The sequence below is a fragment of the Sitophilus oryzae genome, unplaced genomic scaffold (genome assembly GCF_002938485.1).
Source record: "Sitophilus oryzae breed Bouriz unplaced genomic scaffold, Soryzae_2.0 scaffold_1203_pilon_pilon, whole genome shotgun sequence".
In the NCBI taxonomy this organism is placed as follows: domain Eukaryota; kingdom Metazoa; phylum Arthropoda; class Insecta; order Coleoptera; family Curculionidae; genus Sitophilus; species Sitophilus oryzae.
Window position 1 is genome coordinate 804,406 of NW_022145842.1, and position 17,635 is coordinate 822,040.

At 33.4% G+C, this 17,635-nt stretch overlaps 1 protein-coding gene across 1 annotated transcript in view; it reads left to right on the forward strand.

The window, feature by feature from the left end:
• Window positions 1-667: 667 nt before the first annotated feature.
• Window positions 668-17,635, forward strand: part of LOC115891944 (probable G-protein coupled receptor Mth-like 1) — a gene marked incomplete at its 3' end in the record, with an annotated part of 51,092 nt that continues 34,124 nt past the window's right edge. Inside the window, exon 1 of the mRNA XM_030912554.1 lies at window positions 668-1,551. Within this exon, the coding sequence (XP_030768414.1) occupies window positions 849-1,551 (703 nt within the window). The remainder of the gene's footprint in view (window positions 1,552-17,635) is intronic.

Here is a 17,635-nt window from a genome sequence, read left to right on the forward strand (position 1 = left end):
GCCGAATATTATATGCTGTATGCATTATTATTTGGACATCGTTTGTTATATTCATAAACAACTTTTATATATTTATAGTTTTTTATTCTTTTTTTATTCCTTAAGTTTGTTATATATATTTTAATTTTTCTGGTATTCTCAGCAAATTAAGATGATTACTTAAAAATTCCCTAAAATCATCTTCGGTTTTTCCCCTTTAATTGTATTTTTTACGACTCACCCTGTTTTGTGAAAAAGTAAAGTGTTTTGGTGTATTGTGGTGAATTGTGTTTTATTTTGCTGTTTTAACACCAAAGGTGTAATCGCCCTGTAGGTATCACTGTAATCGCCTTGTAGGCTCAACTGTAATCGACCTGTAGGTATAGTTTATATAACAAAAAGTTTCTTTCAATATACGCGGTTAGGTTCAAGGAACATATGTATGTAACCTCCGTGTAAAACGAGTAACTCTTGTATATTAAAATTTTCTATGCTGCATGCATACAGGGTGAATCAATATTGGATGTTTATTATATTATGTTTTAATAATTTATTTCTTTTTCGGAACAGGTGATCCGGTGATTATCTTAGGAGCATTCAGCATACTATGATTTTCTAGTACCGGTACAACTAGGGAACTGTTCCGTAGAGGGGTCGGTCCGCCGAGTAGCGAGCGGCTCCAAGTTACCACCGTCGCCCGCCGTCGCCGGTGAAATCGAAAGAAAAACAGTTGCTTCACTTACTTGCCAGTGCCAGTTGCCTATCGGCCTTTGTAATGATAGCGTTCGCGCGACGCGCTGTCTTAAATTTACCCGCCAACTCGTCGATCTCGCATATTATGACTTAACTTTGTTTAATCCGACTTTAAAATGACTACCGTTTTCAGAAAACTCTTGTATCTCGAACTCGTCTGTTTAGTTTTCTTGTTATTTAGTGGTCGTGTTAAAGCCGCGAAAAAAAACGTGACTATCGGAAAGTGTTGTGCTCTTGACGAGATCCTGACCTACGAACAAAAGTGCATCAAGTCATACAACAGCTCCTGGAATCTGAATGTGTTTTATAACGGTTCCTTAACGCCGTACAAAGGAAAACTTCCCCCTAAATGGGTGCTGAAAGAGAATTTTCAGCCCAAATGTGCCAAACCGGTAATAGATGCGTTGTCTAATCGCAGATTCGTACCCAATATGCTTGGCGTCGCCTTGTTGGTGGAGTACGATCAAAAAATAACTCCAAGTCAGTATTGTATCGATTACAATTATTCGCTGTTTTGCCCGAATAATTCACCAGATGGAGAGCCTTCAGTATTAGTGAAGAAATGTTGCGGTACAGACTGGATCTATTCAGAAAGGGAGGCAAAATGCATCTCCTGGAAGAACTCTTCTTATAATATAGAAGTCGGCCCGAACACAAATCTGGGTATCGGTTTTCCTATTTGTACTGGTACAAATCAAGTGGTAGCCGGAAAAATTAACCAAGGACAAGTACTACCTAACGGTACTCTGTGGATGAATTCCAGCGGGGTGTCGATACCAGCGGGCAATTTTTGTTTGGAATTTATACTGGAACAACTAGGTAAGCTAATTTTCTTGTAAACAAAATAACAATTAATATTTTATTACCAGTCTATCGAGGCTAGAACGATGTTATAAAGTTGTGAAAGTAAACACGTAACCTTGCGTTGCATTCCAAAGTACCTACCAGCTCTAGACAGGTACAAAAAACATTTTTTGTCTTGTGTATTCGAACGGTGATTCAGCTGGACGATTTAAAAAACAGCTGATGCGACATGTGGTTAAACTACATTCATTTACATACCTATTTCAGGGCCTGAAAATTTTGTTTGTATCTGTTTTATTGAGCCTATTGACCCATATGTTTTAAAGAATTTTTGCTATTTTTACTGTTTTTAAAAGAGTTATCATTATTTTCTGCAAGACAAAATTATGACCGCTGCATGTTGTAATAATGTTAATCCGAGTGTGAATTACCTATAACTTTACGATTTGATAGTGATTTACCTAATGAATTGCAAAATTGCCAATTACTTATCTATTAAAAATACTTTTTGATATATTTAGAAACTATAGTTACATACAGGGATATTTTCTTTGAGTTTCTTCTGTAGTCACTAAATAGATACTAAGTATGTGCCATTTTTAGATGTGGAATGTGAGTCATTATATCACTTAAGATATTTAGCAATGTTAAGCAAATTAAAGATAATTTCCTCAAAGTGGTTTAAACATTTGATATCGGAAAAAAAATTATGTGAAATTTCGTCAAAAATTCCATGCTTTATTACAATAATATGTAATATTAAGGACATTTTCCTCCACAAAGAGTTTTATGATGTAGATATTTAACTCGAATTTATCGAGGATTTTATTGAATTTTAAAATCGGAATTGTGGAAGTTGTACTAGGTATATAAATGTCTGTGTATGTATCCTATAGCTTAACAGTTCAAAAAAGTTAACAATAATGGGTAGTTTAGTTTTTAAGTTTTTTTTAACATCTGCAACACATTATAGATATTAAAATTTTATATATGCTGCAACTGCTGCAACTACACATACCTACTCTTTCTACGGTACTCAATTATCTAATTCTTTATCCAGTTCTTAAAAAATCTAAAAGAATTATTTTTTTAAGATGGCTCACCTCACACCCTTTAGTAAAAAATGCTTTTCTCAAATATGCTAATGAGCCACCCTTGTTCCATTTGAAAAAATTGAGACATGATTAAAAAAATATGATTTGGGCATTTTTTAAGACGATCAAATACATTTTTCTGAGGCATCTTTATTAAAAATTAGTGTTTTTAACACAGCCATGACATTTTAGATTGAAATTTAAAATACGATTGTTTAAGCGAAAATGTCAAAAATTGTCATATGATAAGTATGCCAGAGTGTCATTTTCTATCGAATAAAGTAAAAAAAAAATACCGAGGGAAGTGCCATTAAAAAACATAAAAAGTTGTTGTCCGTTTGCGGTAAAACTGGAAGTGGCAAAAAAACAATTGAATACGTCAATCAATCCTAATTTATGTCATGTACCAACAAACCAAATATCGTTTTTTATCAGAAAAAATAATAAAGTTATAGGGGTAAACCACTCTTGAGAAACACCCGGTATATTATTGATCGTGGCGCTAGAAAATAATACCTTCTCTATAAATCAATAATATTAGAGAGAAAATTCAGTCGCAATTTACTATAAAATGCTTCAATCGACCACAAAATTACATTCGCAACAATATTGCAAATCGCAACTCCTAAAAATGCCAACTCGCAGATATAAGATGATATAAGGTTATCAAGGTCCTAGTTTACAAAATCACAATCGCAGCAAAATCGCAAATCGCAGAAAATCGCAAATCGCAACTATAGTAATATTGGTTGCTTAAATTGAAACACGCAAATAGAAGAAATCGCAATCGCAGTTTCCTATGAGAGCCAATCGCAGGTTGCGATTTTAAAATCGCTGCGATTGAATCGCAGTTTGCGCTTTTTTGCTCATTTCTACTTCATACTTGAGTTTGGGTAAATATGCGAGTAGTCGGACATACACCAGTGGTCACACACAAAGTATTTATTGGAAAATAAGTTAAAAAATGGCTTAGTATTGATTCAAATAATTAAAAACCTAATTCTACCGATTCTTTAGCTTCGTTCTATAACATTTTCTTTGCGTAAATTGTCACTTTTATTTTGGCTTTTGTGACCAATAAGCGACCTTTGTTTTCTTCTAATACAGCCGTGAACGCGAAGTGGAGTAAATAGCCTCCAAAACGTCGGCGAGTAGCAATTTTGTGTTCTTTGGTTGTTGACCACTCTACCTTTACATAAAAGTCCCACCACAGATTAAAGTTTGGTTAATGGCACCGTTAATCTTCCGACTTTAATTGATAAACTTTAATTTGCGTTTTTCTCAGAATTAACTTTTATGTAATGACGATATTTTGCTCATGTACCTTTCAAATTATTAATTTTTTAATTTAATAATTTATTTACTTCAAATTATTATTATTATTTTTTATGAATTATTAGCTTTTTAATAAGATCTACCAACATTTCTGTCATCTAAACTAACCCTTAACATTTCAAGGTATAATATGTCTCCCGTCGTTCTAAGCAAAGAACTATTTAAAATACCCAAATCTAAAGAATTACTTAATTATAATTAATCCAAAATGCTTTTATTATTTTTTTAAGGAATGTTTACGCATTTCGAGCGTTTACCAGTTTCGATGTTTAACAGTCACTTGAACGAGTCGATTAAATGGCTATTCTGAAAATCTCTGCAAAAATAGACAAAATGCAGCAATGAACATCAAATACCCCGAGAAATGCCCTGCCTAAATCATAGACAAGTTGAATGCGGACATATTTACTATCGTGAACTTTTAAGCTTCTGAAAATTAATCAGTGACTGTACCAGTTTGGGGACGAAAAACGTTTAGGATATCCTAAAATTACAACTACTGATGGCAATATTGCTCAAGTTCACAAAATGGAGCTATAGACAACCGTCGAATTAAATCATCTTATAGGTGCCTCTCCTATATAGATCATGTTTAAAGAACCTCTCAGGCACGCACGGAACCAAATCAATTTGGCCTGAAAAAGATGTCCCTCTGGATGAAAGAGATCTCTTTTTTATGAGACCCTACTTTTATGAAATTTAATTAAATTAGTATCTCATTTTTATCATTAAATTAGTATCTCAAAGCGGAATCTGGAAGCCTCCATCCGTAACTTGGAATGGGTGTCCTCTAGCGGTCTAAGACACTCGAAAAAGTTCCTCAGAACTTACGACCGAGAGAAATCAAAGGTTTTCCTTGAGTTAAGCAAAAACAATCTTTGGATTGTCACGTGGTTTTTAACAGGACACTGTCTCCAACGAACACCTTAGTAGGCTGAAGTTGAGAAACAACGGCAAATGCAGATTCTGTGGGGAAAATCGGGAAACACCAGAACACCTTATCATTGAGTGTGCCGAGACGACGACCATTCGTGCCATGAACTTTGGTACGGCTGATGTCGAGGATGAAGAGATCTCTGTGGAGCCGTCTCAGATACTGGCTTTTGTTAAAGCCTTGAGACTGTATGATGAGTTATAAATCGTTATAACTCAAGAAAGGGGAACACACAATAGATCTGTAAGGTCGCGGTGATTAACTCCCCTCCTAAACATTCTACATAGTTCACTCATTGGGGATCAACACACAATAGATCTGTAAGGTCGCGGTGATTAAGTCCCCTCCTAAACATTCTATATAGTTCAGTCATTGGGGATCAAAATTCAGTCATTGGGGACCTAAAAGGGGCCTGCTTGGAAAAAAGTCCGGAAGTTTTGAAACTTTGCAGGTTTATAGGTTTTGGGGTCCCTAACTAAAATCCATAAAATGCACATTTCCAGACTTGCTGCCGGCGCCCAAAATCGGTATTTTGTAAATATCTCGAAAACTATGCGTTTTTCGCAAAAATTTGAAGAGGGCAAAATTAAAGAGAATAAAATTTCCTATAAAAACGGTTATATGAAAATTTTCGCTAAAGTCAACCGTTTAGGCACAAAACCCCTGGAAATTTTACAATTTTCCGTAAAGTATGATATACAGGGTGTCCCAGAAATGAGTGCAGATATTTTCACTGGTAGTATAGTTCATCCCCAGAAACACGCCTATGAGGTTTTTTTTGCGAAAAAAAATGTTGAAAATTTTATATTTTTCTTGACATTTTCCGGAAAATGTTGAAAAACTTTTGAGTGCCACTGTTCACTCCCCGGGAAATTCGTTTACCGGGCATAGAGAGTGTCGGAATTAATGTTTATCTATAAATTCAATTATTTTAAGTTGCTACAGAAAAAATACGAAAATTAATTTTATTCATATTAGTGTAGATTGCTTTACTAATTCTAGAGAAACGCGCAATATTTTAAATACTTTTTACAGTGGAGAACTATAAAATTTGCTATATTTTTTACTTAAATTTTTTTAGTAATATCAGAACATGTTTTGAATAGTTTAATTAGTAATAAAGCTACTAACATGTTCAGTTATTTTTTTTTCTATAAAGCTTTTTTGATAAACCTGCTAAGGCGTTAAATTGCCTGAGAAATTACGATCGATGCCATTTACCATCCACTTTTACACAATAAAATGCCATCGATCGTAATTTCAAAAGCAGAAAACTTGCCGCCGTTTTTTCCAATGAAATGGGCGGTGGGGAGAAAATTACAGATTCCTGTATTATATTAACGACCAACGACATTATTAATCGCATGTACACAAAGCATGTACACTATTAGAAATCGATCTACTTTCTAATATTATCGATCTTTTAAAATTCGAGAAAGTGATCGGAGATTGTGTTTAAAGTGTTGTGAAATGTTCGTTAGTGCATATTTTTGTGTCGGTAATCGGTATCGGTATAGGCAAATCGTGATGGAGTATACAAATCTGGAGAAGGTGGATATGCTAAGAGCATAGGTACTTTCTGGCAGGGAAAAGCGCTGTAGAAGCTCGGAGACTTTATTCCGAAGAGTATCCGAATAGACAAATCCCTAATGCTCGAACCTTTGTAAGTATGGTTCAGCATTTGAGGGATTCGGGAAAAGCAACGAAGAATTGCTGCAAAACGTTAAAAATTCCATGCTCAGAAGAAGGAGAGTATGTATTGGAAATGGAGGTCGTCATTTTGAACAATTATTATAATAGCATGCAGTCAAGAAGCAAGGGTATACCGGGTGGTGCATCATCGTTGGAAATATAGGATATCCCATGCAAATTTTGAACTGTCGAGATATTGGATCCCCTTGTGCAAATTTGTAATGTATCTTTAAAAACCATTTACGATTTAGCTCTAAAATTAATAGGGGAGCCAATATTTCCACAGTTGAAAATTTGCATAGTGTTGTTAAGAATTGTAGTGAAGTGATGTTATTAAGTGTAGTGTTATGTGCAGTTTTAAGAGTGGTAAAATGGAAAAAAAGAAAGCTCTGCAGTTGTATCTCTCTGCTATAGGGATATCTTTTTTTATTGTTTGGTAAGTTTTTTTTCTTTTAGTTTATTTTGTGTAATGTGAAAAGTAGGGCTACTGGCGATCACCCACTTAAAAAAAGTAACGCACCTCTGCAGAACCTCTTGGATGGTGTGGGATTTTGCAAGTACTTTTTAAGTCTTTCTAGTCGATGTGGCAACAGCGGGCGGCGAACAAGCCGAGATCCGCGAGATCTCTCCCCCGCGCCGGGGGATCCGCGAGATTCTCCGGCGGCTCTCAAAATGTCGCAATTTTTTTTTTTAACTTTCAAAGTTAAATAACTCGGTTATTTTCAATTTATTTTAAAAATGGTAAAGAGAAAATATGTTTCTTTTGGCCAGATAGATCTACCGCCCCTTAAAATATCTGCACTCATTTCTGGGACACCCTGTATATATAGTCGATTTTCCGAAATCAAATGTCGATTAGTGTTCACTAAAACTAGTTTTAGCTTAGTTTCTTCAATTTTGTCATGAAACAGCGGCATATCAATTCGCTCATTAATTTATAAATAATTAATTGTCGTGCTGGACAGCATTCATTGCGAACTTACCACCAGGTTCAGCATTGGTCTGGTTGTACCAAAGATGCCGAAGAATGGGGTTGGAAGAAAACAAAACAGGCATTACTCCAGTCACAACGTTGAAAGGAAAAATTATCCAGCTCCAAAATCCATTGGCATTTTTATCCTGTAAATGCAAAACCAACCACTATGGTAAAGCCTGCGGATGCAGAACGCAATGGGAAAGCCTGTGACAACGTCACTGAAGTGTCACTGGACGAATCCGATGAAGAGGAGTTGGACTTGCCTGTAGATATCCCTCTGGCGGCTGAAGATGAAGAGTTGGACCTATTGAGAGACCACCCTGATGAGCCCAGCACAGCAGACACGATCGACTTTGACATCAATGAGCCAGATCCGTCGGCCTTATGCAGATAAATTAAAGTTTTTAATTTATCTAGTGGAGTAGGCCTCCGTTAAATGAAAGAATTAACGTATAAAAACGTTAAAATAAACGCGCCATGAACTTTACCTCTTGGGTGGTGTGGAAACAAGTACACATTTTCAATAATTAAAGTTAATTATTCATAAATTAATGATACGCCACTGTTTTATGACAAAATTGATGAAACTAAACTAAAACTAGTTTTAGTGAACCCTAATCGACATTTGATTTCGGAAAATCGACCATACATAATATATCATATTTTACGCAAAATTGTAAAATTTCCAGGGATTTTGTGCCTAAACGGTTGACTTTCACGAAAATTTTCATAAAACCTTTTTTATAGGAAATTTTATTCTCTTCAATTTTGCTCTCTTCAAATTTTCGCGAAAAACGCATAGTTTTCGAGATATTCACAAAATACCGATTTTGGGCGCCGGCGGCAAGTTTGGAAGTGTGCATTTTATGGATTTTAGTTAGGGACCCCAAAACCTATAAACCTGCAAAGTTGCAAAACTTCCGGACTTTTTTCCAAGCAGAAATCCCCAATGACTGAACGAACATTGTACATCTCATTTTTATCGAGATTTTTATATTAAAATTGGTTTTAAAATAAAAATGATGAATGATTGTCAGTTTGTGTGACTTTAAGCGTGTGTGCAAAATTACAAATTAATAGTTCCTTAAAATCGTTTATCTACATTCTACAACACTTCTCCTCATAATAATGAAATAAATCATATCTATTTACTCGTTCTTAATTAAAATCAAGGTTATATCAGTTCTTACCTGCATTGCTTAGAATTTAATTGACATCGAGTCATGTTGTAAATTAGACATACGAAGAGACTCAAAAATAGTTTCGAGGATACTTTACAATTTGTAATTCGGTTTAGCGGCCGCAAAAAAATAAATTGGTCGAAAATTACGGGATTCCGTCCGCCGCAGAGGAACACTGTAGAGAACCACGGAACAAAATTAGACCCATTACCGAAATTTTATTTTTTGTCCGACTAACAAACTGCTACCTGCTGATTCTCCTCATGGTTTCTGCCCTTTGTGTCCAGCGCCGGTCGTCTCTACCTACCCAGACTCCTTGATAAAAGATTTTGATTAAGATACACGTACGACGAAATCGTCACGGATGGCCGGTGATTTTACCTAAGACGTCGGTGTTTTCTTGTGGATGGATTCGTTTATATCTAAACAGGACGGAAAAGAGATATTTTAGACTACTTTTTTTCTGGTTTTTATTTGACTCGATTTTGAAGAACTATTATAAGAGTATGTATTGGTAGTAGAGGAGGTTTAATACTTTCGGAGTTTTTTTCATATTGTACTGTAAAATGTTTAGTTGATGTTGACGAATAAAGGAACTAAATAGTAATAGTATAGTATTAATAATAATATTTTTATCCTATATACATTCTCCTATAATGTTGTCAGGTACTTGTCCCGGCACCAATTTTTTTAAATGGGATACTCAGTATTTTATTTGGATGTGAAAGCCGCATTTTGTATCACCACTCATAAACGAGAAACCCCATAAAACTCACGAAAATAGAACACATTGTATAATATGATCAAATAAGTGTCAACATTTTCAGGGCTGGTAGATTTCGGTAAAAGAAATATAATATTTTATCTTTACAATTTTTTAAATAAGTCCAAAATAACCGAGTTATTCAAGTTTGAGTAAAGCCGTAACCATGGTAATATCAGAGGTTATTTCTTAACCTCTGATATTACCATGGTTACGGCTTTACTCAAACTATAATTTATAGCGTGGAAAAATTTGCGGTGGATAGGCAGTTCTAAAAAGTTTTCTAAAATATACAGGAAAATTTACGATTTTCAACATCTTTTATTTGCGAAAAAACTTCATTCCTGGAGTCAAAATATACCACCCCTAAAAATATTTGCACTTCTGTAAGAGTCACCCTGTATAATGGCAGAAAAACATTTCTTTAGAAGATTACATTAGAATGCTTAAATTATTATTGGAAAGAGAGTTAAATGACACTTGATCAAACAATGAACCAGAACTGAAAAATTTTATTTGAACAAATATATTCGTTATAATTATCTTACATTGGTCAATAAATATTTCATAACTTGTAATCGTATTTTTCACGCTTCACCAAAGCATTGTTGTAAAACTCGGGTAAAGTCTGTTTAATAACGAGCTAGGAAAGATTTCGATAGACGGCGCCCAAAAAATGACAGAAAATACAGTTTACTGCGAATGACAGACGAAGCTGTCACTGTTATGTATCTTTTCGTTGGACAACCGCAGGCTATCGTTTATTTTGCTATCCATATTATAGTATTCTCAATAAATTGTTAAACCAAAGTTTTGAAGATTAAATATATTATAGAGTTTATTATAGACTGCAACATTTTCACATGTATTTTTATATGTATTTGTAACAGTAAGAACTCTCACTTTTAAGTATCTGCTGACAGGGTGCAAAAAATCATGATTTAATTAATCAGATTTTTAGCCGACCATACCAACAGGTATGGTAGGCTAGTAAGATCGACAAAAAAAAAGTTTTTTTTAATTTCACTCAAAATGAGTTATTTGGGTCATAAACCTAGATCATATATACTTACGTGGATAAGTAAATCACTATGGAAATTGTCGCAAACATATCAAAGACTTCCATTTATCTTCTATTTTTGTTGCACACGCGCAAGCGGGGCTTGTACTCTATCTATCCTTTTCGAGGACCTATCGCCCACGCGCCAAATTTGAACATTAATTTTAAAAATTTAATTTGTAAAATGCATATATTTGAACAATAATTGAATGTTACTGTCACAAAAATTAAATTATATAAAAAATAAATTAGCCACTCCGTACGAATATCAATATTCTTAGGAAATCTAACCAGAAAGTATGCATGTGGTTTAATATACATAAAAGAACAACTGAATACTTTACTTGCCAGTGAAAAGATAATTCGGGGACATTTATATTATAATTTCCACACACCAAACACTTTCTTGTCATTTTTACGAGTATCTACCCAAAAATTAAAACCCAACGAATAAAAAATAGAAATATAATTGCACAAACTTAAAATTAACTTCTCACTGAACACACTTGCATCCTTGGTTATATAAAAGTGATCGATAAAAGAGTAATTAATACAAAGTTTAAAATAAAAAACGCAAAAAACAAGCGTTGTTACACAAGGGAAATAACATTATGACATATGATTATGACAATATTATGACAATATGATGACAATGAAAAGTTGGTTTCCATAACAATGTATAATTTGTACTTTCTAAACCGGATGAAATGTAATTATTTTGGAAATACGTGCCACTTTTAATGCGCATGCGTAAAGTCAGGTCTTCGAGAAAGACAAACCTATTGAACGTTTCATAAGTGCAATAAAGAAGGTTTGAAAATGGCATAAATGACCTAAATACAAAATATTTTCATGGTGTCTCTCTGTCCGTCCGTCTGTCTGTCTGTCTGTAACACGATAACTGAAAAACCGCTAAACCGATTTGAACCAAATTTGGCACCAAAATACTGTGGCACCCGAGAATCTGGCTATTATTTTTTGGTGGGGCTGGGGTGTTGGTAAGGGGTTATGGGAGGGGGTTAAAAATTTTAAAATATCGTAACTCCAAAATTACAGTAGCTAGCAAAGATATTTAAACTCGGGAGATACAATGATCCATTCATAAAACGCTTTAAAGCTTCATCACACATTGGTCTGCGAAAACCAACGAGTGCAAGAGAAAATGGATAGAGAAGGAAATAGGGGTATCTGCTCGATGGCAACAATGTAGTTATGTACAAAGATTAGACGTTTGAGGTCAATTTCCAGTGGCGTGCCGATCGACCGACAGTATTTTAAGGAAATTAAAATAATTGTTTAATAAATTAAAATAAAATAATAATAAAACTTACATCTTACATATTTGTCGCATTGTAAAAAAAATAAGTTGATGGAGGATAGCGAAATAAAATAAAAACCGGCATAATTGTTTATTATAAGATGGCTTTTCACATAACAATAACGATTAAAAAATTAATAAGCGTTTTTTACTTTATTTTATTAAATACAATATCAAATTTTAGGTGTATTAGTAAATGCAGTTTCAATATCTTGTTCCAAACCTTGTTCGTCTCCGGCGAATGAGATTCCCTCTATTAGCAATAACAAAATAAAATAGTTATTTTAACCTAATAACACAATATTTTATATATAAAATAATACAAACTTTATTATTATATACCTATATGAATTTTACAACTACAATAAAAAACAGCGAATAAAATTTAAAATGTGCCTTATAATTTTTATTAGTTCACAATTGTTCATTAATGAGGGAATAAGAAGTTAAGAAAATTCAACATTTATTTACCTTAACTTTCATTTTAGGGATGTTTCAAACACAGTCAATCAGAACTGAAAATATCAGATGTATATTATACCGTATGATCGAATAAAAACGGCGTCAGCGATGGCTATGAAATGAAGATTGCTATCATTTTATATGTAAATTTATATAGGAAATGCCATCGATCGTCATTTCCAAGCCAACTGGACGCCGTTTTTATTCGATCATACGGTATGTGTAAATGTGTAAATGTACTAAACAAAATTATTTGATATTATAATAGACAGTCATCAGAAAAGTCTAGCGATAATTTTACAAAATCATAAATAAAATAAAATGGTGATTGTTTAGTAAACGGTTCTTAGTTTAAAAAAAATATTTAGTTTTTTTTCTCTTGTTTGCAAAGGAAAATTCATATTGTTTATAAATAATAAAAAGTGCATGTGTAAAGAATTTCAATACAATAAAATGTAAGAAAGTCATAAAATTCATGTAATAAGAACATTAATTATATGTATGTCAAAAGATGTCCATTTACATTATAGCAACTAAAATTTAAAACACAAGCCGTATAAAATTGTAACGGCAACAAAAAAGTAAGGCCGCAAAATTCCAACTTTGGTACACCCCAATAAAATTTTCACAAAAGGTAGGTAATGGTTTGTAAAACCCAAATAGGTACCTAGATTAGATTTATTCTTATATGAAAGTACGGTTTTTCGAAAATAGATGTTTATAAATTACAGGCGGTTTATAGAACTTAAATTTAATTTTTAACATTCAATACCCTTTCTTAAAAAGGAAACAGAAATTGTTATTAATTTATTGGTAATTAGTATGTACCACATGTATTTTTATTTATATTTTTTATATATTTTTCCTACAAATAATTTAATTAATAAATATATAATTTAAAAAACATAATAAATATATTATTTAAAAAATAAACCTAAAAATATAATTTAGAGATCTGCTATTTTTTATGTCTAGGTACGCCTCTGATCTACAGAGAATAGCATATAGTAATATAACTAACCCTACTTATTTGTATTTACCGGTGAAAAGTTAAATTTGGATTTAAATGATACACTCTCTTGTACACAATACATGAATGCACCATATTTTCAAATTAATGTCCACAGAAGTCAACAAAATAACGCAAAAATACTATAATACTGCAAATAAAGAATATGGAGCTTGATCGGCGGCATAGCAATATCGCAGAAGGAGAATCTAGGATTTTCCATTCATCCTCGAAATACGTTGTACTACGCCGGCATATTTCTAAAACTGACGTTGCCAAACTGCTTTTTATTATTAAAAGAAACACGACCATGATATTTTTATTCCATTATAAAATTTAAAATAGTAAAGCAGTTAAGCATTAAATGAAAAAATTGACGTTAGCAAATTAATGTAGTTGATATATTACAAAAATATAACGAAATTATTTAATACTTAATAATTGGTTGTGGTATTTAATCGAATACAAATACATATATACATGTAAATCTGGCAAATGTTTTCGGTGTAAGAGAGATGGGAAAATAAGGATAGAATAATGGCTGATGAAGGAGAAAGGTAAACAATTGTATCTCTTGAGTTTAAATATCTTTGGTAGCTAGCGAAACGCAATTTTCAATATAAGATTAGGAATAATATTTGCAACAAAACTTGTAATAACATCAAAATCAGTCAAAGTCGCAGTTTTTGATAATTGAAACTAAAAGAACTGCCTACCAACTTTTTATTAACATATTTTAGTATGGGCGGCTATACGCGCCTCCCGGCCCCAATTTTTTTCTTTGTTCTTTGTGGTTTTTTGCTTCCGACGACGGAAAGAGATATACTTTCCGAAACGCTAAGGATTTTTTTGTCCGTTAGGCAAATTTGTTTATTAGTAAACCACTGCTGACAATTAGGCTCCGTTGGATTAACGCAGCAGTGTTTATAAAAAATAACTATTTTATTTTTTAGATTTTCTTACAGTGGAGAAATACCTATAAGACTTTTTTGGAGAGATGAATCCGTCACAGATGTATAGACATTTTTTAGTTACTTCTTTCTATTCATCATATACTTTTATCGTCGAATCAAACAAAATCAGCAATGATATTAATTATAATACATTAGATGACGAAAGCGTAGGCATGCGACCGTAACAATTTAATTTTTATGTAAAACCCAATTAAACGACTTCGCGAACGCTAACAGTAATTATTGAAAAACTAGTTTGTAAATCTGCATTCGTTAAGCGATCAACAATAAATGCGTATGTAAATTGTGATGCAAATATGTAGCGAAGAGCCACGGTGTCAAGTTGAATGTATGCAATTTTTCTTGAGTAAATAGAAACAGGCGTCGTATTTGTACTTGTCTCGTTAAATTGCTTATTGCCTATTTGAGGTTAAAATACCTTTTAGGGATTATTTTTATTGTGTTCGGGTTATTTTTATCTTTTATGGCGCAATGTAAGCTAAATTGTTATCATTAGTTATAATTTAATTAGTAGTATTTTGCATTTACAGATAAATTTATTTTCAGTTTGAGGTAATGTAAGGTATCGTTTTCCTTTTGAAGAATAGGCCAGTCAATCTGGAGGTTGAGGTGGAAAAAATTAGTAACCAACCGATCTCAACGGGAATGTGTAGATAATTATCTCCTATTTAACCCCTTAAAAGTCCCATTCGGTCCCAGTGGGGGAAGTTTGAAAAAAACCGCCGCCATCTGGGATTTTTTCGTTTTTTTGAAATATCTCCGTTTGCATAACTTTTTTCGAAAAATCTAAAGATATATTTTTTGTAGAGAATTAAATTTAGAATATTTTACCTTCAATCATTTTTCTCCTAAAATTAATAGTAACAGAGATAGAGATTTTTTTGTTTTTGAGATATTCCGTGTTTCCGTAGTCCTTTTTTGGTTTGGTTGCATGCGTAAAGTCAGGTCTTCGAGAAAGACAAACCTATTGAAAGTTTCATAAGTGCAATAAAGAAGGTTTGAAAATGGCATAAATGACCTAAATACAAAATATTTTCATGGTGTCTGTCTGTCCGTCCGTCTGTCTGTCTGTCTGTAACACGATAACTGAAAAACCGCTAAACCGATTTGAACCAAATTTGGCACCAAAATACTGTGGCACCTGAGAATCTGGCTATTATTTTTTGGTGGGGGTGGGGGGTTGGTAAAGGGGGTATAGGAGGGGGTTAAAAATTTTAAAATATCGGAACTCCTAAATTACAGTAGCTAGCGAAACGCGGTTTTCAATTTAAGATTAGGAATAATATTTGCAACAAAACTTGTAATAACATCAAAATCAGTCAAAGTCGCAGTTTTTGATAATTGAAACTAAAAGAACTGCCTACCAACTTTTTATTAACATATTTTAGTATGGGCGGCTATACGTGCCTCACGGCGCCAATTTTTTTTAAGATCACATTCAGATTCAATATTTTTTACATATCTACTTGAATCATATAATTTTTAAGATTATTTTATTATTTTACAGTACTATCTTAGGAATGTTGCATTTGTTACTTTCGAATTTACTGCTCGCGACGTTTTAGCACTTTACTGAAAATATGGTGTATAAAAGAAAAGCTATAAATTAGCTACAGTATGTCGATGCGCTAACGGCGGAGTATCAAGATGTTTTTCTTTATTGAAGTGTAAATGGCAGAATGACTTTGCAAAACACGATAAGTACGACATTAACTGTTTTATGGAATAAAGATATCATTTAGGTGTTTTTAATTTATCAAATATATTCTAGAATTGAACTAAACGCTCAATACAGGTATTTTTCTAAAAAAGATTCTATACCTATGTGGCGGATTCATCTCTCTCAAAAAATCCTATATGTGTATTTCACCACTACAAGAAAATCTACAAAATAAAATAGTTATTTTTTGTAAACACTTCTGCGTTAATCCCAAACGGAAACTACTTGTCAGAAGTTATGTTACAGATATACAAATTTGCCTAACGAACAAAAAAATACTTAACGTTTCGGAAAGTTTATCTCTTTCAGTCGTCGGGAACAAAAAGATACAAAGAATAAAGAAAAAAACTATTTAAAATATTTAAATTTGACTCTTCGAGAACAGTTTAGTTTTTTTAAAACAGATACGTTTACAAAAACCGTTGACGTTCTGTTAAAATGACATTATATCAAGTTAAACTTCAAAATAAACAATTACTACCTGATAAAAATGACTTAATAAGGTAAAACCAAAAAGCCCCAAACTTTCTGTATGATTATTTTTAATTTTTACGTAGGTATGTTACGTTTATTATTTATGTTATGTTCTTTAAAATCAAAGAAGCGATTGCCATACATTACTAACATCTACAGATGCATGAGCAATACATTTATTTTTATTAGATTGTATTAAAAAGCCTTTTATTTTTCTTTTAGAGGCTATCGCTTCTTTCATTATAATTTTGGCATTATTAAAATGTATTCTCTGCCCTGTGTCCCATGAATGGTGACAAATCTTAAAGGTGCGTATTCATTATCCGAACGAACGAACGAACGAATGTTCGCTAGTGGTATGGACGGGGACCGTACGATACCGAACGCCTCCGTTTCGAGTCGGTACATCAAAGGCGTTCGGTATCGTACGGTCCCCGTCCATACCACTAGCGAACATTCGTTCGTTCGTTCGTTCGGATAATGAATACGCACCTTAAGGAATCCGAACGAACGAACGAACGAATGAAAGTGCGGTATATTTAGACGGGGACCGAACGCATGCGGCCGTTCGTTCGTTCGTTCGCTCGACCATCCGTTTCGAGTCAAGGCGCTCGCCAACAAATGCCTCCGGTCTTCTCGTACGGTTCTATATGGTTCTATCGTAGGGTCCCCGTCCATACCACTAGCGAACATTCGTTCGTTCGTTCGTTCGGATAATGAATACGCACCTTTAGATTTGTGAAAATCTCCCTTTCTTAAATAATCTTTATGTTCTTTACTTTTTCAATTTTTTTGCTTCCGACGACGGAAAGAGATAAACTTTCTGAAACGTTAAGCATTTTTTTGTTCGTTAGGCAAATTTGTATATCTGTAAACCTAACTTCTGACAATTAGTCTCCGTTTGGGATTAACGCAGAAGCGTTTACAAAAAATAACTATTTTTTTGCAGATTATCTTGCAGTGGCGAAATACCCATATAGGATTTTTTGGAGAGACAGGTATTTTTGATTAGTACCAAAAAATATTATACGCTCTAGAAGCCTCGTCTCGCATTAAAATCGGGTCCGTCTAGGGGTCTACCCAACCAAAGACCCGACAGACGGAGCC